This window comes from Pimephales promelas, chromosome 21, assembly GCF_988280905.1.
Source record: "Pimephales promelas chromosome 21, fPimPro1.hap1.1, whole genome shotgun sequence".
NCBI lineage: Eukaryota > Metazoa > Chordata > Actinopteri > Cypriniformes > Leuciscidae > Pimephales > Pimephales promelas.
This window is the reverse complement of record NC_142789.1, coordinates 11783204-11810837: the sequence shown is the minus strand read 5'-3', so window position 1 is coordinate 11810837 and position 27634 is coordinate 11783204. Positions and strand designations below refer to the sequence as shown.

At 37.2% G+C, this 27634-nt stretch overlaps 1 protein-coding gene across 1 annotated transcript in view; it reads left to right on the top strand.

Moving 5' to 3' along the window:
- Positions 1-27634, top strand: part of wdr18 (WD repeat domain 18) — a 99971-nt gene that overhangs the window by 42428 nt on the left and 29909 nt on the right. The window contains exons 6-7 of the mRNA XM_039655908.2: positions 8519-8583; positions 10125-10249. Coding sequence (XP_039511842.2) covers positions 8519-8583; positions 10125-10249 — 190 coding nt within the window. The remainder of the gene's footprint in view (positions 1-8518; positions 8584-10124; positions 10250-27634) is intronic.

Genomic DNA, 27634 nt, shown 5'->3' with positions numbered 1-27634 from the left:
CTGGACTCCAGCTTGGCAGCGATTAGAGATAAATAGTGTCAAATAATTTTCCGTCAAATCTTAATTTCTTTTATTTCACATCGTATTCATAGAAAACTTAGTCAATTTCAATTTCTGATGTTAAACATTTATATGCTGGGATTTGCGATCATCTATTCTGATCCTTCAAATGTCTGAGAACTCAAGTGAGTGATTTTAAGTGTTTTTTTTTGTTTGTTTTTTTGAGCTGTCCATTTCAGTCCAGGTCAGGGCATCTTAGAGAAAGCATTCTGTGCTGGAAGGCAAAAATGGATTTGAAACGAATATGTTTTCTCATATTCTCACCTCACTCTACACTTACACCAGAACACTCTCCTCAAAAGGAATTTAAGATGAAACGTATGCAGGTGTCATGGCCATTGTCAGTTTCACTTAAAGCCCATTGTTGGATCATTGTGAGTAGGTTATTCCCTAGCAGGTGCTTTTGGCTTTAAGAAGGTACAGTATGAGGACCTGTATGAGCTCAACCAGCAGAAACATCTGCTTATGGAAAACATTGGTATTGGGAATTTTGTGGTTTGTGGAAATTATTACAACCCTGATGTTGTTCAAAACCTTTATGACTTCTGTGGAACATATAAGGAGTTTAGTGGAATGTTCATGCTGCTGTTTTTCTATGTAACATAAGTGACCAGTGGCTGTCAAGCTTGAAAAGTGACAAAAGACTCTATAAAAGTTGTCCATATGACTTGTTCACTATATTCTATGAAGTTATATGATAGTTTTGTGTGAAGAAACTAGGGGTGGAACGGTACATGTATTCGTATTGAACCGAAACGGTACTGGCGTCACGGTTCGGTGCACGAATTTACACAGAGAATACACGGTATAAAAATAAATTAAACTCGCGTGCATATTAATTAATGTAATGCGGAACTACTGTTAGTTACGCGGGTTCTTTATGGACACATAATCTGCACCATCAGCTAGCTCTAAACGCAAGTTCACTTCAAACGTTGGCTTTATACGCGCATCCTCGCTTTGCGTCGAACTAGACGCGAATTTGGCGCTTTATTCGCGTTTTGTGTGACCGCATAATGAACAGGCTGCGATGTCAAGATTGCATTGTGTGTGTGTGCGTACGTGCGAGAGAGGGAGAGAGAGAGGCACGATAGAACAGTGGAAACATCAAAACTGAAGAAAAAAAAACCTGTAAAAAAAAACATAAAAATTCTTCTTATATTTGTGTACACTTAAACATAACATAACATTGTGCTTTTGTCACCCTGTAAACTCTTGACAAACTGTAACCTACAACTGTCACCCAACCAAAATCACACACACTGTTTTAAAAGCAAAACATATTTATCCAACTCCATTTCAAAACAGTCTGTGGGTCCCATCTTTTGGACATTCGTCATATTCCTCGGAGCACTAGTCTTACACATTCTGCATTGATTAAAAAAAAAAATCGAATGCGTTTTTAATGGTAGTATTATTTTGTACAGAAATCAAATATTTATAATTCAGATGAGAATAATGTTAAATCGTTAATTAATATTGTTTATAAAAATTAAGGAAAAAAATATATTGATCTGAAATAATTTCAAATTAATTCAGAAACAATTACCAAACATATCGCAAGGTCTTTTTGCCTTTTTATTCATTTAATTAATAAACGAATTATATAAAACTATTGTCAGTGCACTACAAATAAACTGGTTCTATGTCTTTATTAATAAAACTTATTTAAAAAATACAATGCCTTCTGTATTTTTGTTTTGCTTTTCCCTCCATTGTACCGAAATCGTACCGAACCATGAAGTTTGAACCGATGTACGAACCGAACCGTGACTTCTGTGTACTGTTCCACCCCTAGAAGAAACATACAGACATATATTTCTTTATATACTAATAAAGACTCATTTGCTGCAGCTCCCGAATTCCATTTATATTTGCATATATACACTATGGTTTTTCATGAGTTGTTTGTGATTTGTGTGGGGTAATATATGTATTACAATATGTTATTAAAATGTCAGTACTGGCCAATGCCAGTATGCCGCTAGTTATTTTCTTTGTTATGACTGACATTTAAATTACATTTTTAATAAATAATTTTAAATGTTTTAAATGCTGAATTAAGGCATCACGTTATAAAGTACTGTATGAAAAATGGTTTATTTTTTCTTTTTTTTCTGTAAATTACATTTAAAATAAATGAGCTTGCCTTGCACAATTAAAAATCCCATATTATTCGATAACCAATATGGTACCAATTCATTATATAGTACTGTACATCCTTTGAATTTTACCTTGTGAACTTGAAATACCCCCTTTGATGATGTGTAGATGGAGGAAAGAAACGTTTGGTGGAACCAACACTTGGCAGCATGAGCCCATCCTTTCCTAGTCAGCACTTAGGCTAATACAAAGATTTATCTTACAGTGCTCTCCGTATGATAAAGTATTCCTAAACTCATATTAAAAATCCTAACAGGAGATGCTTGGCAGATTTTTTTATGAATTAACAATTTTACTCTTGAGGCAGTATTTATGTTTTAAGTGTTTTTGCTCTATATACATGTCTTAAGTGAATGCATTTGTGAGAGAAAGCATGTATTTCTGCATGTATTTCCAAACTGTGAGGTGAAACTGTGTGTGATTCATTCCCAATCTGGCCTGATACATTCATCATCATTGTTAAACTTTAATCAGGGCATTAATTAGCTGGTAATGACGTGCTTTCTCAGCCTCTCAGTTTTTCATTTTGTTCCCCACGTCTGGAATCTCAGCCAGCCTTAGTAGTCTATAGGGTTTCCTGATTTATTTATTTTTTCATGTCTCTAAAACCTTTCAAGATGTTCAAAGGCTATTTATTGGTAGACTTGAAAATCTTTGACTTCTAAAGCTGGTTTTTGCACTTTTAAAGAGCCCTTATCATGGATTTTTTGAAAATGACTTTTCATATGGTATGGAATATAGCTCTAAGGGAATGAAAACATCCTGCAAAGATTTATATCTGAAAGTGCACCGTATATAAAGTTATTGTCTTTCAAAAGTGAGAGTCGACTCTGAGTCTATGAAATGAATTGTTTTTGAAACGAGTCATTAGCTGTTACATCGTGACGTAGAGACATATTGGCCGCGCCCAGTTACTGCGCGCGCAGATGGAAGTGTAAACTTGAAGTCATTCAAATACTTCATCATAGCGTCATGTCGAGAAGACGCTGTGTTCTACAATGCAAAGATAGTTCAGCCACTTTGTTTTCATTTACCAGGGACGAGCATGTGAAGAATCGGTGGTTAGAGTTCATATTTGCAATGATACCACAACAGTATAGCCTGATTGTGTTCTCATCATTTTAATTACGAATTGTTCAAAAACATAAATGAATTCAAATGTGGATTCGCAAGCGGTTGTTCCTGAAGGAGGGCTCAGTAATTTACTTACCCAGTGTATATGGATCAGCTTCTTCCTCCGAATCAAAACCTGCAAGTATTATTAATAATTGTTGCTTTCATGGGTTTTGAATGGTTTTGTAGCATCGGGGCTCGAGGAGGGAAGGGACTTATTATTGAATAAGTATGTGCGTGTGCGCGTGTGTGTGTGTGTGTGTGTGTGTGTAAAAGTTACGCTCAGCGCAGCATCTAGGTCTCCAATGTCAATTTTTTTTAAATATGTGAAATGTTTTTCTCTAGCCGCGTTTCCATTACCCTTCAATTTGCGCAAATTGAAATTGCGAAATGAAAATACACTCAATGGAAACACCGTCATTTCGCAATAGTTTTTTTTTATCGAAATTTGGAAAATATCGCAAAAGTTTTGCGCAAATCTGTAATGGAAACGTGCCTACTGTTATTGGAGTTGTCATAAAGAATAGAGCGTCTTGTAGTACTGGAGTGCTTTATCAATATGTTTATTGTGTTGGGCTAACAAACAATACTGACTGGGTCATCTGACCAATCACCGCCGATTAGCGTCACGCAAAGGAGTGGTTTGGAAAAATGAGTCGTTGTACGAATCATTTGGGAGTCGGTGAGCAAATCAGTTAAAAATAAATGCATATTATGAGACTAAATAAAGTGTTTTTTTTATCTTTGCCTGCATGTTAAACTGTTTTTGGGAACTCCTAAAACAAAAATAGGAACATTTCAAATGCTATGATAGGGGCTCTTTAATAATTGTATGTGCTGTCTTAAAGTTGGTTTCAAAGGGAGATTAATTGGTGGGATATGAGAAGTCGGGAATGTCTATTGTCAATTTTTCATTTCAAGTCACAATACAACTTATATTGCGAATGCATTCGTGAAATTGACCATTCTTGTCTGAATGTGTAACTCTTGTTGTGGATGTGCTCTTGAAATATGGCCAACTTAAGCACAAAGAATAATTTACAACATTCTATTACAATACTGGGTAAAGGCCATTGCAAACTGAGTCCGAAATTTTCGTATGTGTTTTTTTGTATTCGTGATTCGGTGGCTATGAATTGTCAAAACATCATTCAAACTGCTTTCAAACTGCTTGCTACAGATACGAAAAACGCAGAAAATCCAATCTGATTTGATTTTTTTTCATGAAGGACGAAAACCTCAATCATTTCGGACGCGAATTTCGCGAATTATTTCACGGTGTCATTGTAACATATGTTACATGTAGTTACTATAGTAATACATTAACACTTTAGTTTAGGATCCAATTCTCATTGTGAACTAGTTGCTTATTAGCATGCATATTACTAGGCTGTTTATTAATACTTATAAAGCATATAAATATGATAAAACCTGGCTCTGCATGACCATATTCTACATCTCTTAATCCTACCCAATACCTAAATTTCACTTCTACCTTAATAACTTTTAACAAGCAGTAATTGGGAATTTATTGAGGCAAAAGTTGTAGTAAATAGTTAGTTAATTGTGAGATTTGAACCCTAAACTAAAGTGTGACCAGAATAATTATAACTGTTGCATAAATATATGCGACTAACCCAAAACCAAACCAAGTTTCACTGTATTTCACAATAAACTCATTCATTATCCCTAATACAGTCTTAGGAGTCTTTGAATCTGGCATCCTGACTTCATTCCAAAACGTCGGCCTCAATCTTCTTGCTCTAATTGGGTTAGACATTTTCCTTTGAACACAATACAATCACTTGCCAGTAAAATTTGTGGGGGAAAAAAAGAAAAAAATCCTCTTTTCAGGGCTTGAGGTGTAATGGTGTATTGGATTTCATGTAAAAAACAAACAAACAAAATTTATGATACAGTTGTAACCTTATACCAAATCTGTTAACCTTCTCTTTTCAATCCAGCAGTTTCATTGAACTCTTCACCCTGCCTCAAAGGTTAAAAAAGTGCTTCCTCAGCTCAGTTTCCTTACCCTTGTATTTTTAGATGGTCTTTTAGTGATGACAATTTCAAGGGTTGAAATTGTCATATTTTGATAGAAAAAGAGTTTAGAGTTACAAAAAGATGAGAGAGAGAGAGAGAGAGAGAGAGAGAGAGAGAGAGAGAACAAAGGGGAAAAAGAAACATTTATGTTCAATGGCGAGAGTGTGTGTTACTGCTGAATGTTTTTAAAATCTAATCCTGTCAAGCTTTCTGCCTCAGAAAGACATCTGTTTGCTCTTAAACTCATGCTCTGAACATCCCTGCTGTATACAAAGCTTGCTTAACTTGCTTTTAGTGTTTATTTTCCCCATCAAGATTAGAATAAAGGAACAGTTCAATATGAAAATCATGTAATTATTTACTCAACCTCGTTGTTGCAAACTCAAATGGCTTTCTGAACACCAAAAAAACAAACAAAAAAAAAACAAACACCAAAGCGGTGTCATACACTCTTAGAACAAAAGGTTCCAAATAGAACCTTAAAGGGTTAGTTCACCCAAAAATGAAAATTAAGTCATTAATTACTCACCCCCATGCTGTACCAACCCCGTAAAACCTTCGTTCATCTTTGGAACACAAATGAAGATATTTTTGATTAAATTTGAGAGCTGGATCACTCCTCCATAGACTTCCTAAGGGACTAGCACTTAACGGCCCATAAAGTCATTAAAGAAAATGTTTAAATATTCCATGTGCCTACAGCGGCCCAATTATAAGTTTATCAAGCGACGAGAATACTTTTTATGCGAGAAAAAAACATAAATAACGACTTTATTCGACTAATTCATTACTTCCTTATGGGCCTTGAGACGAGAATTGAAGAGATTTCCAGAACGCATGCGCGAGGACGTTCTTCGTCGACTACCTCTTGTTACCGGCTGCTTACCGCTAGTATTACCGTCCCCTACCGTATAAGATGATGTGCTGATATAGCTGGAAGCGCAAAATTTTCTATTTACAAGCAGAGGAAGACGCGCACTGTACATACACGTTTCAATTACCGTATTTTCCGCACTATAAGGCGCACTTAAAAGCCTTTAATCTTCTCAAATACGACAGTGCTGTGCGCCTTACAATCCGGAGCGCCTTATATATGGATCATCATCTTATACGGTAGGTGGCGGTAATACTCCTAAGCGGTGAGCAGCCGGTAACAAGAAGTAGTCGGAGAAGAACGTCCTCATCTCAGTTCTCGCGCCTGCGTTCTGGAAATCTCTTCAATTCTCGTCTCAAGGCCCACAAGGAAGTAATGGAATCGTCGAATAAAGTCGTTATTTATGTTTTTTTTTTTCGCACAAAAAGTTTTCTCGTCGCTTGATAAACTTATAATTGAGCCGCTGTAGGCATATGGAATATTTAAACATTTTCTTGAATGACTTTATGGGCTGTCAAGTGCTAGTCCCTAGGAAGTCTATGGAGGAGTGATCCAAACCAGAAGTGCCTGTCATAATCTAAACGTTAATAGACTTGTTATGAAAAAGGTTGATAAATTATAAAGAATTGAATGCAACTAACCCAAATCCTAACCATTACCCAATAGTAAGTACTTGTAGTTAATGGGCTAAATGCACGCATAAGTTCCGCATTTGACGCAAGGATGCTCGTCCATTTCCGGTTGTGGAGATTAAAGCAGAGGAGAACAGAGGAAAACGGGATTATGGCAGAGTCTTCAAAATTTACCGTCTTCCCGTCTTTGAAACGAAACGTACATACGTTTAGATGTAATTTTATATATAGTTATGTTGATTTAATATAATTTTAAAAAGAAGCATAAACACAACGAGGGATGTCTGTTTTGTCTGTTTTTGTGACTGTTTTCTTTAGTATAACCATGGAGTATAAAATTCAATATAAATTCTTGGTATTGCATTGGACTCTACGATCGGCGGAAGTTATCGAGCATCCTCACACCTTCACCAGAAATACCGCCGTGCATAGACCCCATTAATATTACTCAGTACATACTGTAAATTACGAAAAGTACAAATTTCAGCTTCGCCATCACTGGAATAAATTACATTTCAAAATGGATTCAAATAGAAAACGGTTATTTAAAACTAATAATATTTGTCAATATTACAGTTTTTACTGTATTTGCATTCAAATCAATGCAGTCTTAGTAAGCATAAGAGAAGTCTTTCTAAATCATAAAAAAGAATGACCCCAAACTTTTGAACGGTAGTGTAAGTTGCTATAAATGGACAACATCGGTTCTTAAGCACATGAACTCAAATCCTTTTGGTAGCTTGTAGCAATTTTTTTGTTTTATTATGGTTTATTGTACACAGTGGTCTCAAATATATTTTAGTACAATGTTTAAAGTATAATATTTTTTAATCGACTTTGAACACATCGTGAAATCAGTCATTTTAACCACAGACGTCCTTTTAATCTTAAATCAAAAACTGCTATTCTTAAACCTTTGATATATTCCAGAGGGAATTCATGGCTTGAAATTGCCAATTCTCCTCTGGCTTTCAGGACGACAAACTGAACGGCTCTATTATTTGAATTAACTATTTCCTCCTCCTAATCGCATGGATTTTATTTCCGGACGAGTGCGACGTCTGTCTGTATTAATGTGCAAATCTGAATATGAAAGACGTGCTTTTCCTTCCAGAATGTCCAGATATCTCCTGGCTTTAACTCTTCCTGTCATGTATTATTGATGCTCCTTATTGCCAGTCTTTAAAGAGGTGATGTAATGATTTGAGTCAGCAATGGTCCAGGCCAGGCCACCATACTCCCACAGCCTCTTGCTTAATTAATGCCATTAAGTTAATCGATCAGACCGTTTAGGAGACAGTCAGGGCTAAATCCCCTGGTACCTTATGGAGGCTGCAGGATGGACTGTGATTGTGTGTATACCAGGCTAATTGGCTCTTGTGAGACAAATTCTTAGCCAGTGCTCAACTAAAAGGTTTTTCTTTTCAGCTACCCCAGTTGACATAAAAACATGTACATGATCAACGAGTTTAAGATGAAGCGAGACCCGTAACTCGAACACTGACTGACCCCGAGCCAGCAGGCTGTCGTTATTATCGACCCATGTTAGCATATGGATTGTTTTCTCCACATTGAAGATAAATGTTTCTTTTTCCCCTTTGTTCTTTTTCTCTCTTTCTTTCCTGCTTGGCAGAGTTTAAGCCGGGACAAAACCTTCCAGTCGGACAGCGACGGCGATCAGGTGTTTAAAGGACACAGGTGAGGTTTTTTTGCTCTTTGGTGTGACCCATGTGTCTGTCCTCCATCATTACTTTTAATTTTTTTTTTTTTTTGCTGGAGCACAAAGTTCAATCAATGAAAGGAAGAAAGGTGAAAGTTTCTGGCTTCTACTCATTTTGGATTAAATTTCTTCTTTCTGTCCGTTGTGCTGAAGCTCTGCCTGTAAGACGGTGCAGGCAGGAGGTGTAATCACAACCTCCATTTACTGTGTTTTTGAGGTTACACACAGCAAGAATTGCAAAATTGGCATCTGCTGGTTACTTTATTTGGTTACTTTAACAAACACATGTTCATTTATTTGAGAAAAAAATATTTTATTTTGGCTTAGACTTTAGACTCTATATAGGGCCAATCCCAATTCTACCCCTTACCCCTTCACTTTCCCCTTCCCCTCCGTTTTGCGCGTCCACGTGAAGGGGTAGGGTTGTCCCAATTCTCTTTTGGTTAGAGGGGGAGGGCTAGGGAGAAGGGCCAGATAGCGCTTCAAACGAAGATTTTTCGGGAGCACACTTCAAACGAAGGGGTATGAGAAGTGTCACTGCTAACCCAGGCTGGCTGCCCAAGCGACAAAGGAGACCCATAAATTTAAGTATTTGTGGCTTTAATAAGTATTGTAATGACAAAAAAATGATTTGCTTTATGTTGCATTCAATATTGTGTTCATATTTACGGTCAGTTTCTTCACAGAAACGTTTGTTAAAAAAAAAAAAACAATCGCTAAAATTACTGTAGTTTGCTAACGATAGTCCCGCAACATATTTTCGTCTCCGTTGTTTCCTGCGAACTTCACAAGATAAATGCAAGAAAATAGCTGTAACCCACGCGACTGAGATAACTGCAGCTGTCGACGGCATCTTGGAAGTTGTGATAAACATCGGCGCATTTCCTGTGACGTAGGCGCTAGCGACGACTTATAATGACGTTTAACGGAGGCGTAGTGGTGTCCCTTTTCTTAGGGGAATATTTTCACCCCTACGCATTGCCACTCTGTTTCAAGGGTCAAGGGGAAGGCGAAGGGGTAGGGCTAGGGGAAAGTGAAGGGGTAAGGGGTAGAATTGGGATTGGCCCATACTCTACACCAGTGGTTCTCAACCTTAGACTCCCCCCCCCCCCCCTGCTTCTCCTATATAACCTGCTTCTATAGACCATTTCACAAGATGTAAACAACACTGGTCCAGAAACACTTCCTGTTTCAGTTTGTAACTGTTTTCTTTATTTCACATGTAAAGAAAACATCTTAAAGATGTTTGTTTAACTTTTTGATTCAGTTTTAAATGTTCTGTTGGTTGTATTTTATCCCAGCTTTTATGTAGTGTTAAAAAACTGAAACAGGAAGTGCTTCTGGACCAGTGTTGTTTACATCTTGTGAAATGGTCTATATGAGCACCATGTCATGCATTTATGTCAACCACCACCCAACGATTGCATTTTTTTAAAACGCAATATATTATGCAGAGCAGATAAAACAAAATCTGCACTTAGAATGTTTCACTTTAAAAAGTCTTTCTCCTCCTAAACAGAAATCTGGTGACATGTCTCTCGGTGTCAATGGACGGCACACTCCTGCTGTCCGGCTCCAATGACGAGACTCTCAGGATGTGGGACGTTCAGAGCAAGCAGTGCATATGGTCCTTCAACCACAAGGGTAAGCAACAAGCACTCTCTCTCTCTTTCTCTCAGCTTGATTTCCTTGTGTACAGGCAATATCTGGTCCTATGTACAATCACCCCTCAACCATCCCAGCATCTTTCAGTGCTCAGCCAGGCTTGCTGACACTTCTTTCTTCCCTGGCAGCTTGACCAGTCTTCTTCTAGCCTGCTCCAAGCTGACGTGCCATTAGACATCTACGTCTTCTTCAGTCTAGGTGTCTGATCACTGACAGTAGCGCAGGAGTGATGAGATTCTGCAGTGATAGTGACACAGCGTGCACTGTTGTGGTTCTGATCCGTGAATACGTTCTGTCAGCACCGAGCACAGGGTTTGACAGTAGTTCACCCTCCACAGAACACAAATTTTCTCTCTTCTTCCCCAGTTATATGGAAACAGTGCTAAACATGGAATATGGAAGAATTCTAGGATACTTGTATAACCAATTTAGGCGATTTTTAAAATCAATTTGATCATCTTTGAATGTTCTTCACTCATGTATTATTGGTCACAGTTCACCAGTGTACATTATTTATTCCAAATGAAAAACAAACTTCTTTCCCGAAGATGGTCTATCTTAGCAGTTGATATTTGGCAAATGCCCAGTAGACCAGTGTTTCCCAACCTTGTTCCTGAAGACGCTACACATTTTCGATCTCCTCCTAATCAATCACACCTGATTCATCAGCCTGTTAGCAGAGATTCCAAGACCAGATATAGATGGGTCAGATAAGGGAGACATCCAAAATTGTGCACTGTTGGTAAGCCTCCAGGAAATAGGCATTTTTTTTTTTTAAATAGGTCAGTGACATATAAAAGTATACAAGATTAATGAAAAGACATTTTTCATTTCTCGTTGGTTTCATTATGCTATCAGGACAGTTGTATCACCCTGACTTTGAATTTGTGCTCCCAATTGTAACTTTATGTGTAAATTTCCTTATTAATATATATTTTTAAATTAATATATATGGACAAAAATATTTATCATGCCATTTAACCTTGGGCACTGGCAAAACAAACAGGAGTCCCGCTTTACAGTTGTTTTTATTACTTAATACCCAGGTCACTAAGAAATATCGGTAACACTTCCTTTTACTGTACAGTACAGTAAGTTTACAGTTTACTTACCTAGAAAGTACTGGCTAATGGTGCCTTCTATTATAGCCAACAAACCGACTCGGACCTCGGATTTGACATCACGTCCACACTTCAAGCGTTCTATTTGTTTTGCGTGTCCAAGTCGGAGAAAAAAGTGGACGCCACCCAGAAAAGCTGTTATAATGGTAGCACTGGTCGAGTACCAGGCACTTACATTAAAAAAAATTTATTATGACTACACCTTATCAAAACGCAGCCATTTGAACTTGAAAATGTTCACTTTATTTAATGTTTTTCATGTTAATCTTCTGTTAGCAACGCTGGCAACGTCATTAATTGCACTCACAACAACCGATTCCCATACCTACAGGGGACACCGTAATATGAGTGATTATAACCGTCATTTAAAATACCAAAGCGGTTCAAAAACAATGAAAACAATTCATTCTTACAAGTCACAGGGCGCAGCCATCTTGAATTCCAAAACGGAATTCTTGCTCGGTGTCCTCACAGTTGTCCGACGTCCGAGAGGAGAAATCCGAGGAAAGGGGGCGTGTTGCTAGGCAACGTCTGTTGTCCGATTCGGATCTCCGAGACATTCTTTCTAAATTTCTTTTTCTTTTTCTAAATTCTTTTTCTTTTCTATTGAATTTCATTTTTGACTTAATAATAAATAACTGAATACTTTTGTGAATCTGTATTCCTGATACCATATCAATAACAACCCTTCAGTACTCCAAATATCCTTCAGCCTTTGAATGAGTCAGTGTGGAGACCTTGGCAGTTCTGATGGACTACTGCATTCTCTCTCATTTTTCTCCCGTGAGGTAAAAAATCCCTAATTAGCTCGCTTCACTCTTTCAACATACAGATGAGCTTTGGTCGTCTAGGGTTACGTGCAGGAGGATGAAAGAATTTTTCCATTAATTTCATTCCGGGAGACTCCAGAGAAACTAACATTGCCAGATTACATTGCACGGCCACCAGTCCTCAACACCAGTTATTTCCGGTAGTAATGCACAGATCATGTTTTTTCATGCACTATTCCGATACCGGTGTTAAGAAAATGTGTTTGTGGTTTATTTGCTATATTACAGGCAAACTAAACTAAAAAAAAAAAAATCTGTGTTTTTGTAGCCATTTGAAATTAGAGAAAATCACTGCATTTGTATCCCGATTGAAACAAATATGCTACTCGCATATAGTATGAGCAAAAAACAGAATCATCATACTTTAGATTTGTGAAATTATGCTACATAAGACACCTGCACAAAACAAAAACACCAGACGGACTGAATGAATATGCAATTTCACTCTCTGACAGTAGGTGGCGCTTATGAAAAATCAGCTGGTAATATGAAAAGAAAATGCAATTGAAACTTTTCTGAAGACCGTCAGTTCCATAGATATGTATATAAAGGCTAGATGTGTTACGGCGGAGTTTCCATCGTCATCACCGGCGGCCATCTTGTCACAGACAAGCTGATGACAAGATGAGTGGTCAGCACGAACACAAATGCTTTTATCTCGTTGAAATCTTGACGGATTTACAAACGGGTTGGTTTCTTACAAACGTTATTAACGTGGCTATAATTATCTGGATGATTATTTATTTATACACTTTTTATTCATAAGTATGCAGTGTCATAACTACATCTCTGACGTTTATAACAAAACAAACCGTTTGAAAATCGGTAGAAAATTGAGCAAGTTATGGTCATTTAAATAGTAGATGTACCATTAACACAATGTTACGAGTGAGCGAGCTGCCTGTGACAAGATGGCCGCCAGTTGCAGACATCGACCTCCATTGGCCAGCAGCGTGGATGGCATATCTAGCCTTTACAAATCTATGGTCAGTTCCTCTCAGAGATGGCCAACCTCCACCCCAATTCAATATTTCTGTTTTCCTATATTCTATATCCTATATTATAGCATATTCATATTATGCTGTGTAAAGTATTTTGTGTTGGCAATGGCATTCGTGTTTTCTTCTTTGCATTGGTTTTTAGCGTTTCCAGTCTCTGGCCTGTGTTAATGTCCTATTTACAGGCTTAATAATTCCACACAAATGTCATTGACATTTGTGTGCAAGTAAAGAATAGAGATCGGCCAAAATAAAACTAAACACCTGGAGTTTTTGATTTATGGTGGGTGCATCTCTAATTTCCACTGTTGATATTGAGCTGTTTTTGAACACAATTGTTTCATGCTCTGTGCTTTTCTTTACTTGATAACTTATTTTGGTTGAAGGAAAAAATCTATCGCTGGAAAACTCTAAGGTCATTTGTCAAATGTAGAGGTGAAGGGAAAGCAGTATTGCAGTGAGAAAAATCAGACTGATGAATTAGTTTTCATTCTAGCTATTGTTGCCCTGGTGGTCAATGAGGTCTAAAGGACCACAGATGTCAGATCCCTTTTGAGCAAGCTAGAGCATTTGAAAGGCCATTAAGTTCTCTTGAAATGAACAAATTAGCACCAAATTATTTTGATAACCCTTAGCCTCTAGTTCATTATCGGTCCTTTCAGCTCAGAGAGAGAGAGAGAGAATTGTGCTGTGGGGTTACAGCATATTTTGTGCATATTCTCAGATTGATGCAAATTAACCCGTTTACTTTGAGGGCCTTTGATCAAATACCTGCTGTAATTAAACAGCTCTGAGAGGTTTAAAGGTTTTAGTTAATAACCAATGTGCTATGTGTCAGACTGACTCTCAGATTCTGAGACTTTTGATTAAAAAAAAAGGGGTTTTGTGCATTTTGTTATTAATCTACCCAAATCCTTACTTTCGGTGGGCCAAGATGGTCGACTTCTAGAGGAGTTGTCCAATCTAGTAGTTCTAGTTGCAACTAGTTCAATCTAACTGTTGTTGAACAGTGTCTTCTATAAGCATGTCCCATTGGAAACCAGCAACAATTGTAAATTGTGCATTCGGCCTTACCAAATAGCGCCTTTTAGTTAACCTAAACATATTTTTTGTCCATTTGTACTGTATAAAATTTGAAACCAATTGATGATATCGGCACCACATATCAGAAAGAAAAAAAAAGGTCAAGTCTATTATCATATCTTTACTAGTGTGTATGAATTTGAAACTTTGTTTTAGCACCATTTATGGGTAAACCCAATGTTTCAGAACCAACCTAAAATTTAACCGTAAATATTGATAACATATTATGCATATATATCAGTAACAAATAGTCGACAAATCGATTATTTGATTTGTAAATGGGTTTACCATACATGTTTTAGCACCCAATGTTTAAGAACCAGCCTAAAATTTAAGCATAAATACTTATAACAGATTATGCTATATACTGTATAGGTAACAAAGGTATATACTGTGTATATATAGGTAACAAATAGTCGACAAATCGATTATCGTTTACCTTTACTGTGTACTTATGTGATGCAAACTTTAAATGGCATAATTCATGGGCAAACTTAATATTTAAGAACTTTTAACAATTACGAGGAATAATGGTATTATAGATTTAAAAGATTCCACCATTCAGCATAAGAACAATGTAAGAAATGAGAAGTGTTAATATCTGTAAAAAAAAAAAAAAAAGTAGGTCAAACCAGTTACATTTTAGTCTTACACGTCATGACTCTTTATTTGAGTTTGTGACTGAAATCCTCTCTCCTGGGTTTGTTATCATCCAGGACAGGGTCAAAGCATGTCGACTGAACTTCACAAAGAGACGAGTCTCGAAATGGGTGCTGTGTACTCGCAGTAGCTGGACGAGGGGCAATGAATCTCTCCTCAAGGCTCTTCATCATGGAGGCAATTAAACCCAGTTTCACGCCTCATCCCTAGACGCAGATGATACCCCACTCCTCCTTTTATCTGTCTTCATTAAAGCCAGCAGGCGGCCTGTCAAACGACAGAACGAAAAAAGAGAGCGACCCAAACAAACGCACTAGCCAAAACTGCTAGAACTGAAGTGTCATTTTCAGACATTTCATGTTCAGAAGGCTGAAGGCATAATTGTACACTTTACTTTATCAAAAGTGGACAACAGTTGTATTTTGTATGTTTTATTTCTGTGAGATGTTATAGTGATTAAGACGCAGGAGGTAATTGAAAGGGCTGCTGGTTCGATACCTGCGAAGGAGCTAGCCATGAGGCTCACTGTTGTGCCATTGAGCAAGACACTTATCTGAGGTTGCTTCATGGGGCTTTTCTCTGTAAATTAGTTATTGGAAACATTCTATTGTGAAAATTGCTTCAACAGATTCCATTCGCCCTGGTTGTTTGATAGTGAGACAGGAATAGTTTTGTTTGGCACCCAAAGTCTATTAACTGACTGTCTGATGCATATTGCTGAATACACTGGGGCTAGACCATTATTGGCTGATTTTACATCATTCTTGAGAGTAAGAGTGACGGGGCTTTTTTTTTCAGTCCTCCATGAAACAATGTTGTGTTTTCAAGCTACCAAGTAATTCGAGTCAAAAAATTACTGGATTTGCCAAGCTTTGCCTGCTTATTGGCTTCAAGGAGTTTTGATTTCTTGAAGGCTATAATATTTAATCTCTCATTTGCTGTTAATTTTAGCTGTTTTGCTTAATGGAAACTCTCATTTTACTTTGATATTCTATCACTTACAGATGAGAATATTACAGCAAAATTTAGTGTCCTGCCGATAAATTGCTCTCAACCTCATTAAACAGTGCTAGCAATCGGTCTAACAACTTGACACAACAATTCTAGCACACGAAACTCTTTGCTTATGTCTTCATTTAAAGGGTTAGTTCACCCAAAAATGAAAATTAAGTCATTAATTACTCACCCCCACTACTTTTTGTGCGAAAAAACAAACAAAAATAACGACTTTATTCGTCTATTCCTTTTCTTCCTTGTTGGCCTGAAACAAGACTTCCATACGATTTCCACGACGCATGCGCGAGAACTGAACTGAAGTAGTTGAAGGAGATCGCAATTCTCGCGCATGCGCCGTGAAAATCGTATGGAAGTCTCGTTTCAGGCCAACAAGGAAGAAAAGGAATAGACGAATAAAGTCGTTATTTTTGTTTGTTTTTTCGCACAAAAAGTATTCTCGTCGCTTGATAAACTTATAGTTGAGCCACTGTAGTCACATGGGATATTTAAACATTTTCTTCATTGACTTTCTGGGCCGTCAAGAGCCAGTCCCTTAGGAGCCTATGTGGTAGTTTTACAGCTCTCAAATTTAATCAAAAATATCTTCATTTGTGTTCCGAAGATGAACGAAGGTCTTACGGGGTTGGTGAGTACTTAGGGGGACTTAATTTTCATTTTTGGGTGAACTAACCCTTTAAAGTATTTAGTGCTCTAATGCCGTTCAAAATTTGTTTTTGACCTTATGTCAGTTAATGCAATTAAACTAACATGAACGAACAATGAGCAATAAGTATAATTTATCTTTCTTAATGTTAATTCAAATGCAAAAGTTCATAGTTCATGCTAGCTCAGGTCCATTAAATATTAGTAGATAAAACGTTTTGATTTTAATAATGTAGCAGTAAATATTAAAATAAACTGAGATTAATAAATGCTTTCAAAGTATTTTTCATTGTTAGTTCCATGATGGTGTATGCATGTTTTTAACTAATGTTAACAAATGGAACCTTATTGTCTTACCATTTTAAATTAATACTTTTATTCAGTTCATTAAATTGATCAAAAGTGACAGTGAAGACATTTAGAGTAAATAAATGCTGCTTTCTATTCCTCAAAGAATCCTGAAAAAAAAAAAAACCGTATTCTCACAAATATTAAACACAGCTGTTTATAGCATTAATATTAAGTGTTACATGAGCACTAAATCAGCATAGTAGAATTTCTGAAGTATCATGTGACACTGAAGACTGGGTTAATGGCTGCTAAAAAAAATCAGCCTTGCTGTGTAAATTGACAGTATATTAAAATAGAATTTAGTTCTTTTAAATTCTATATTACTTTATCACTCTTTAAATAAATGGTGAACATAAGAGACTTTGTTCAAAAACATAAAAACAAACTTCAACCACTAATTTTTGAATGGCAATCAAAGTAGTGATTTTTACTATCATAAAATGACAAACAACCATATGTTTTAACTAGATTGAAATGCTGCAGGGACTCGAATCGCTACAGTTTTATGTGAGACAGGAGGACAATTTTCGAGAGCTTTTTCATACTACACCACTTTTTTGCAAATAGTAGCTAGAAAAAAAAAAACTATTTTGAAATGTCTCTCGAAAGTTAAGTTTTAGGAAGTTATTCCCCTGGCATCGATTGATTAGTTCAAATGTTGTTGTGACATGACGTAGAGGTCAGGTTTTTTGACCCCTGTGTTAATTACACAGCACTAGCAATTAGCTAAACTCATCTAATCTCTTAATCCCATCTGACCCAAACACCAGAGCACTCTGAAAGAAAGGAGGGTTTAGAGAACATTCAGACGGCTAAAAAACAACTGGAGATGTCAGAACAGCAAGTCTGCCTGCCACTGGATTATCAAATTTATTAGACATGGCCTCAAATTGAGTTCATGTTTCCTGACCTGCTGATATTATTCTAGTTTGGATGTATATATAAGTGTCATGATCTGTCAGATCACATTTAAAGGGATACTCCACCGTTTTTTTTTCATATTAAACTATGTTATTCCCTTAAATAAGACGAGTTGATGCATACCACTCTCGTCTCAGCGTCGCGTGCACTCAATCGCTCTGGCGTGCGAGACACTTTGATCGCACTTTGATCGAATACCACAGCAAGTGATTGGGAGCACTTCGATTCAGCGCATATATATCTATGGACTCGGCGCAGTAATATCATCGCTCTGGAGAGGGAGAGGATTTTTCACGAGTGATGATATTACTACGCCGAGTTGAAGTGCTCCCAAGCACTTGCTGTTGTATTCCGTCATACATTATAGTTATCCACTTTACACTCTTAGAAAAGTGCAACATTTTATTTTGTGTCACCAATTTTTGTTTGTGTACTCTGCTCGTGTAACTGTATTTAAATAGGGAAAACGTGGAGGTGTTTGGTCGCTTCTCTGCTTGGCCCATATTGAATGAACTGGGATAGTTAAGTGCTATCAAAGTGTCTCGTGCGCCAGAGCGATTCAGTGCACGCACTGAGACCAGAGAGGTATGTATCAACTCATCTTAGTTAACGGAATAACAGTTTAATATGAAAAAAAACAGTGCAGTATCCCTTTAAGAGTGTCAAATTTGTGATAAAATGGACCGAACTTGAAAGCTGAGACTTTTGTTTCTTATCAGTAGTAACTAGCACATAGCTCTTTGCTATGGTTGGATGGGAGGCAAGCTACAAATGTTTTTTGTAGAAAAAAAAAAAAAACATGGACTTGGCAACCCTGGCTTGAACTATGGGTGATTCACAGGGTCAAATAGAGCCTGCTTTAGCATCACTATGTAACTGTTAATGCTTTGCCACATTAACTTCGACAGCCCTACATTCAATACAATACGACACTTCAAAGAAATGAATTAATATTTATTAGGCTTCAAAAAATAACAACTTTTAATTTAAGTGAACTTTAAAACAATCCTCACATAAACCCATTTTAATAAATGTGTTATTTACCTCCTGTCCCCTTCCTACCTGTACAACAGGTAGGAAATATACAGAAATGTAATAGTTATCAAACAGTCTGCACTGCATAAATTATATAGTGTAATTCTTATACAGTAGTTACAAAAGAATAGTTATTCTTAGTTAGTTATAGTTATAGTTACCCCCCCCCCCCCCCCCTTAATTGTTAGGGTAACACTATATTTGAAGGGGTGTACATAAGACTGACATGACACTGTCATAAACATGTCATTCAGTAAATTATGACACTTTTAATGCAAAGTTGACATTGTTTAAAATGTCTTTGTTATGACAACATGACATTAACAAAGACAAAAAAATGTCTTTATGACAACTTGACATTAACAAAGACAAAAAATGTATTTTTTATGACTACTTGACATTAACAAAGACAAAAAAATGTCTTTGTTATGACAATTTGACATTAACCCAAGATAAAAATGTCTTTGTTATGACAACTTGACATTAACTAAGAAATCATAACCTGTCAACCTGTAACAAATATGTCATAACAGGTCTAATTATCAAACTTAAAGAAGTTATTTAGCTTTGTGTTAACATTACATTACCCTGTCATATGTTATGGTTGGTTTTAAGTTTGGTTGTCATGACACCATTATAACTGTGACATAAATATTTTACTTGTCCTCAAGTAAAGTGGAACACATTGTACTAGTTATAAAGATGTCATTAAGGGTTATTACACTGTCAAATGATTTAACAGTGTCATTAATATTTCCCAATACCTCAAGTAAAGTGGAACATGTTGGACTAGTTATGAGTTATTGGTTAATGTCAAGTTGTCATAACAAAGACATCTCTGTCTTTGTTAATGTCAAGTTGTCATAATCAAGACATTTTTGTCTTGTCATAAAGTGTCATAATTTACTGAACGACACTTAATGACAACAGTCATAAACATTCATAAAGACTCCTTCATGTTCATGACAGGAGTTACGTCATGTTTATGACAGTGTCATGTCAGTCTTATGCACACCCCTTCAAATAAAGTGTTACCATTCCCTCTAGGGTGTCATTATGCCAGGAGATTCTGCATTGAGCTGGCAGAGCGTGCATGTTACCCACCTCCTTGCACCTCTCCCTGTCACTTCCAAACCCCGCGTTATGTGACCCGGTAAGCCTGCACACAGGATTTATGACCGCGTGTCGGAGTAGCCTGCACCATTAGTGGAATTCTAGGAGTGGAGCCAGTATGTTGTGAATCAATTCCCTTGATTGAGTGGGAGATAATTATCCAGGCCTGATTGCCCACAACAAAGAACAATACTTGCGCCTAAGAAACTACATTTCATGTCTCAGTGAAGTTTAACTCGAGAGTGTTTATTGCTCCAAAACGTAGTGAGCTGCCTTTTAAGGCAACATTCTAACTGACAAAGAAATCAAGTCACTGATTTGGAACAAATTATGCTGCTCAGGTGAAGTTTAGCATTCGCATGCTGATAACGTGATACTGATGTATTGTACACACACATTGGGTAAAAGATTATTTTAAGTTAATCGTATGGTAACACTTTGTAGTAATGTTAGAGATGCACGATATATATCGGCCAACATATCGGTATCGGCCGATATATGTTCATTTTTAATGTTATCGTTATCGGCCTGGTAAGAAAATGTGTCCGATATATTAAAGCCGATAAATAATGTATTATTCCCTTCAGCTGAGACACTTGTTGAGAACTGTTTATGTTTTTGAATTTCTTGAAATATGATTAAAATCTCTTCAAAAAATGAAAATCTGGTTCGGGACAACATGTGCAACGCAAATCTGTCATATCGGCTGAGAACATCATTATAATTGTGCGCTTGGGACATGGATTTAATTGTGAGACTTTTGTTTTTGTAATCAGGCTCTCAAAATTAGATAAAAAATTTTGGATTTAAGTTTATCGGCCGATATATCGGTTATCGGCTTTCAAATATAAAGAATTATCGGTTATCGGTATCGGCCAAAATATTCATATTGGTGCATCCCTAAGTAATGTAATTTGTTGACATTAGTCAATGCATTTTAAAACATGAAATAATGTGCAGTATATTTTTTACAGCATTAAAGCAGTATTAAAATCTCATTGAATTCATTGTTTATTTTAACACAAAGTTTTGATTTTAAATGTAGCATTAATTAAGATTCATAAATGCTGTAGAAGTATTCTTCATTATTAATCCATGTTGTATTAACTACTGTGAACATTACAAATCTTTGTTTATTTACCATAAATTGATTAAGTTACCTGATTGACTTTTCCTGTGAATGTACAAATGTGCTTAAGAGACCTTTCTTTGAGCATGCTTTAAAGAGTCCATCTGCTGCGCGATTTGAGTTAACCTGGGATTTGAGTGTCCCGCAGTGACATAATTCACTTCTGACTCCAGAGGAGATGGCGGGCGATTTGGGATTTGTCGTAAGCGTAAACCACCTTGGCAGTTTATACGTTTATCCCACTGTGTTGTCTGTCCGGATCGACACATGCTTGCTCTGTATCAATGGTCGAAACCTCTGCTGGGCCAGCAATATTGCCAGAAACTCGAGCCAGTTGATGTGCCACTGCAGTCAAGGTCCTGTCCAAAATCCCAATGCTGTTTGATCGTTGCACATGGCAACCCAGCCAGTCTTGGACACGTCTGTTTTGACAACAACATGCCTGGATACTTGTTCTCGGGCAGCCCCTGCTCCTAGAAATGCAAGGTCTGTCAAAGTGCTGAATAAGCAACGATAATTTTGGCTTGATGGCCACGCATTGTGTGCCGTGTCTTATATTCTTTCAACTGAACGACATAACTGCGGCAGAGGATGTCATATACCCCAGGATCCAGGAATTTTTTTCAGTGGAACCAATGTTTCGGGGAGACATGCTGTCATAGCGCCTGAATCCAACTCTATTCCAAGAAAAGAGATGCTCTGCATTGGGTAAAGCTTGCTTGAGCACCAGGTCCCCATGTATACACAAATCACTCAAATCCATGTACATCAAGTACACCCAAATCTTGAAAGTGAGCTAGAGAGATCAGCTAGAATGCCACTACCCTTAAAGGGTTAGTTCACCCAAAAATGAAAATTCTGTCAGTATTTACTCACCCTCATGTTGTTACAACCCCATAAGACCTTCATTCATCTTCGGAACACAAATTAAGATATTAAAGATATTAAGATCGCTCCTGCATACTAGTCCAAAGGCTTCTTGAGGGAATGACACTTGCTGGCATCTAAAAGTCATTGTGACTACAGTGGCTCAATCTTAAGTTTATCAAACGACGAAAATACTTTTTGTGCGCCAAAACAAACAAAAATAACGACTTTATTTCAAATATTTACTTCCTTCTCTATGGGCCTGTAGTCAGTTAACGTAGTGTGATAGCGTAGAGCTACGTCACACAAAGGCTCACTATTGGCCGACGCTGGTCATGTGTGTGTGATGCGTGTGACGTACAATAACAGAAGCTTACGCTATTAAACTAGTAACCTGACTCGAGGCAGAGAGAGAAATAAACGAATAGTTGAAATAAAGTCGTTATTTTTGTTTTGTGCGCACAAAAAGTGTTCTAGTCGTTTGATAAACTTAAGATTGAGCCCCTGTAGTCACTTGGACTATTTTAACGATGTCTTTAATGACTTTTCGAGGCCATCAATTGTCATTCCCTCAAGAAGCCTATGGACTAGTATGCAGGAGTGATCTTAATATCTTAAATATCTTAATTTGTGTTCCGAAGATGAACGAAGGTCTTACGGGGTTGGAACAACATGAGGGTGAGTAAATACTGACAGAATTTTCATTTTTGGGTGAACTAACCCTTTAACTTGGCATGGGAAGCCTTTGCGACTAAGTTCGGCTACAATGTCGTACTCACCCGGGAACTCCACTGGGCATATAGCCTGGTTAAAACCGGACCATTCTCAGTTGTAACATACCTGAATTAATTAATTTGGCCAATAATGGCAAACAGGAAATAAGGAGCTGGCTTAAGTTCAGGAAGTAGTGCAGCTGTGCATAAAGCCCATTGATAACGTTACAACAAAATAACAGATTTAACGTGATAGACGCTTTTACTTGATTAACGTTCAAACATCAGCTATTATTCAATCAACGTTAAAAATGTTGTGTGCGATATGTTAGAGTTGTCGTGGCGCGGCACTTCTCGTCCGGTGTGCGAACCCTTTACATGCACTTCATGAGGCACACACGTGAGGTCTCTCGCTCTCTCCCTCTCTCCCTCGTTGCCGTGCGCGCAATACGGTTTGGAGCACACTTTTTCCTGTCTCGCCATCCACGCTCGCTCTTGCTCACTCACTCTAGATTCCAGGAGATTTTATCTAATTTGCGTGCATCAGGGAGCCGCTATCAATATATGCACAACCGGCATATCCGGGAACTTAACTGTCAATTTTGTCCCCGCCCCCTTTTGGGGGAAACAAAATAGACTGCCCATAGACTTCAATACAAAGTAATGGCAAAAACCAACGTCCATACACAGCCGACAGGCGTAAATAACTTAAGAAATCACTCATAAAAAACATGTCAAGTAAATATATGTCCACCCTGCCTGCCATAGAGCATGAAAGATACATTTTTTATGCCTGTTAACTAGCCCAGGCTACCTGCCATCATCATCATAAATTCATAATATATACATTAAAGGGTAACTAAACCCCTGGTCAGAGCCTGACTCCACCCACTGGCAATATTTGAAAAATGCTGGAAAAGTGGGCAGAGCCCCGCGGAGGGGGACGTGCACCTGAGACGCATCTCTTTGTATGGAACTTGCCTACGTCACCAACAACCGCTGTGTCGCGTACCACCGCAAACATCCAATAGGAAAATTCAACTGCAGTAGCCACCGTTCAACCTGAAGAGGGCAGCACTAAGACGTTTTTACACCATATATTGTAGAAATAGAACACTTTATAAACAAATGCCAAAAAAGTTACTCGAGTCAATGACTGGTATTAATAAAGATCCATTCTTACAGATCATTAACTAAAAAAAGTTGGTTAAGTGTTTAGTTACTCTTTAAGGTTTTTTATTAAAAAAAAAAAAAAATTAAATAATTCACTGGCTTACCTGGTGACTCGATGTGGTACAAGTAAATGTCCGGGTAAAACACTGGGTGGGGTTGCTACACCAATTTGATGCTGGGAGAATAAAGGGACATGTTTTTAAATTGGCCAAATTAAGTTTGTGTATGTATCTTTCACGCTCTATGGCAGGCAGGGTGGACATATAATTACTTGACATGACTTGACACAGCCTGTCGGCTGTGTACAGACGTTGGTTTTTGCCATTATTTTGTGTTGAAGTCTATGGGGAGTCTAGTTTGTTTTCCCCCAAAAGGGGGCGGGGACAAAATTTACAGTTATATTCCCGGATGTGCCGGTTGTGCGTATGCGGAAGATTAGGGCTTTTTTGAAGCGCGAACGTTGTCAAATTCTACGCCTGCGACTTCAATGAAAGAGGAGGGGTTAAAATTCTGTCTGAGTCTCCTGCATCTTGCTATCTTTTGAATGGCTGTAGCTAAGTTAGAGGAGGCTGACCATAGACTCACACTTCAACACGTTGTTGTTGTTGTTGTTTTTTTTCCTGCTTGGCAAGCCGAACTGATGTGACATGGGGGCGCGGCAGCATCAACGATTTCATTTTTTTATTCGATTCGATTCCATTTTAAATTAATTTCTATTTCGATTTAAAATTGAAATCGTGACACCCTTACATCTGTATCAAGCCATAGTCAAGTCAAACCTGTTTTGGATTATATTTTATGTCACTTTGTTTCAATAAACTGCACTAAAGTTCATCTCGCCTACAGTGGACATATGTAACACAGTCCTTCTCAAACAAGGGAGAATGGAATGAGCTTTTCTATAGAAGACTCTTCACTCGGATCCGAAGAACAAATCTGAATAAGTGGATGCATGCCAGCTCTATACCTGTGTGTTCAGGGGAATGGCATATGCCCATTCCACTTGTCAATTCACGTTGACCTTTTCTCCTAGTATCAGAGGTGATTGGGCCTCCCAAATATGTATTTGTAATCTTGTCCACCATCTTGAATTTATCTCTTAAATTTGTTTGTCTGTGAATTCTAAAGTACCATGGATTCTTTACAGGGAAGAAAATCCCAGAATGCACTTATACAAAGTAAAACAAATCCCAAATAAAGTAATATAAATGTTACAGAGGTTATTAAGTAATTCATTCAATGGACTTTATGTACTTCCTGAACTTAAGTCAGCTCCTTGTTTCCTGTCTGCCATTATTGGCCAAATGGGCTCTATGCACGGCGTTATTTCCGGTGAAGGATTAAGGATGCTCGATAACTTCCGCCGATCATAGAGTCCAATGCAATACCGAGAATTTATATTGAATTTTAATAATTCATGGTTATACTAATGACACGTTAGTCACAAAAACAGATAAAACAGACACCCCTCGTTGTGTTTATGCTTCTTTTAAAAATTATATTAAATAAACATAACTATATATAAAATTACATCTAAACGTATGTACGTTTCGTTTCAAAGACGGGAGGACAGTAAATATTGAAGACTCTGCCATAATCCCGTTTTCTCCGGTTTTCCTCCGCTTTAATCTACACAACCGGAAATGGACGAGCATCCTTACGTCAAATGCGGAACTTATGCGTGCATATAGCCCATTGATTAATCCAGGTGTGCCTGACCTCAGTAGTCACGGCAACAATAATCAGACACACCTGAATTAATCAAGTTCGGTGAATAATGGCAGACATGAAACAAGGAGCTGGCTTAAGTTCAGGAAGTAGTGCAGCTGTGCATAAGGTCAATATAGACATTTATCTGTAAAAAATATGTTTTAAAATATTTAAACTGACTAAATTTGTGTTAAGTGTGCATTTATTCTTATTTGAAACAGAGCTACTTTCTTAAATGAAAGTTCTTGATTCTTCATTAGTTATTTGTTCTTCAAATACCTTTTTTACTTAGCAGATTGCATTTATTAGCACAACCAATACAGCCTTTGTGCCAGACTGATCGAAGCATATTAGATGTGCACATGTGCTTAATTTTCTCTGTCTCTTATCCCTCTCTTTTCTATTTCTACTGCACACAAACAAAAAACATTCTGATTTGGATGCATTATTCCATTCCCTTGTCACATCCACCCCCCAAAAAAATAAAAAATAAAACAGAAATTGGCACATTTATCTTGATTCTTCAGATCTAGCGGCCATAAGCAGTTTTATGGAGGTTGCACACTTTTCACTGGTCGCCGTCTGATGGGGTTTAAAATAATATAAAAGCGTTCATGCTTTTATAGTGATATATTTCTCTTACATTTTGCTGAATAGCAACCTTTGAAGAATCTTTGAAATGTCACTTCCAGTCTGGTACTTTCCCCAAGACAGACATTTAAGGCACTACGAGCAAAGCAGCCATGCCACATTTTGTTCAGCCAACCTGCTTCCAGGTGTTTTTCTTAAAAGGCATTTCACGCTGTATTCAAGCAAATGGGATTGTGCAGACTGCACAGCTGAATGGCTAGTAACATAATGCAATGCATTATTACAAGGCCATCACCAGACGTTGCCATCATGGTTTCAGTGGTGTGTATAATTCATAAAATGCTTCATAAATGGGTCTGAGGTAATTGACGTGTTCAGACCCCTGCTGCGAATGCTGCTCTTTATGCTGCCGCCTCATTGTCTTGAAGTAAAGCAAAAAATTCAGAATGATTCGTCCACAAAACACTCAATTCACTGATTTGATCCAGTTAATAGAGAACAAGATTATCAGTTAATATGTTATAAATCAAATAACAGTCCTATATTTATTCCATATGACTTCATTATAATATTATATTATACCATATTATTTATAGCAATATTCTAGAGTCATATATTTATACCATATTAACTGATAATCTTTTTCTCTATTGAGGGATTAATTGGATCAATCAGTAAGTTTGAGTGGTTTGCTGTTTAATTTATTATAGGGATATTAAAGGGATATTTCTTTTTGAAATTAATGTTTGATATGTTTTAGCTTACCTCAAGGGCATCCAAGATGTAGGTGTCTTTGTTTCCAAAGTATATTCAATTTTGATATTTTTTCGGTCAAACCGTTGTCTATCAGTCATATACTGTAATGGAGGTCTATAGAGCCCACCTCAAAGAGCATGCACAGAGAAGTCCAAATTAAACGTGATTTAATGACTCGTAAATGTAAGTACACATTGATGGCCTAAGACACAAAACGAGCAGTTTGTGTGAGAAAACAAACAGTATTTATATCGTTTTTACCTCTTGTAATCACAGCCATGTCCAACTGATCTGAAGGCACTAAATATAAATAGCCTAAATATACCAGAGTACGACCATGTAACTGCACACATGTTTTAGCCTTTATCTTTGCAAAAAAAATGTTGATTTACATTTTGTTTTTCATTTTAAATTTCAGTTTCATCAAATGTTTCAAAAGTAACCGAACAGTACATAGTTGAATTATTTAGAATATTTTTTTAATTGTCAGTCCATTTTATAAAATGTTTTTTTTTTCAACATGAAAAATATGAAAATTAAATTAGCATAATAAAAAATGTCAACATAATGTAACAATAGTCATGTTTCTATTCAGCTGTTTTTATGCATACATTTAAAATGTGCATTAGAAAAATATGGATAGAGATCCTGCAA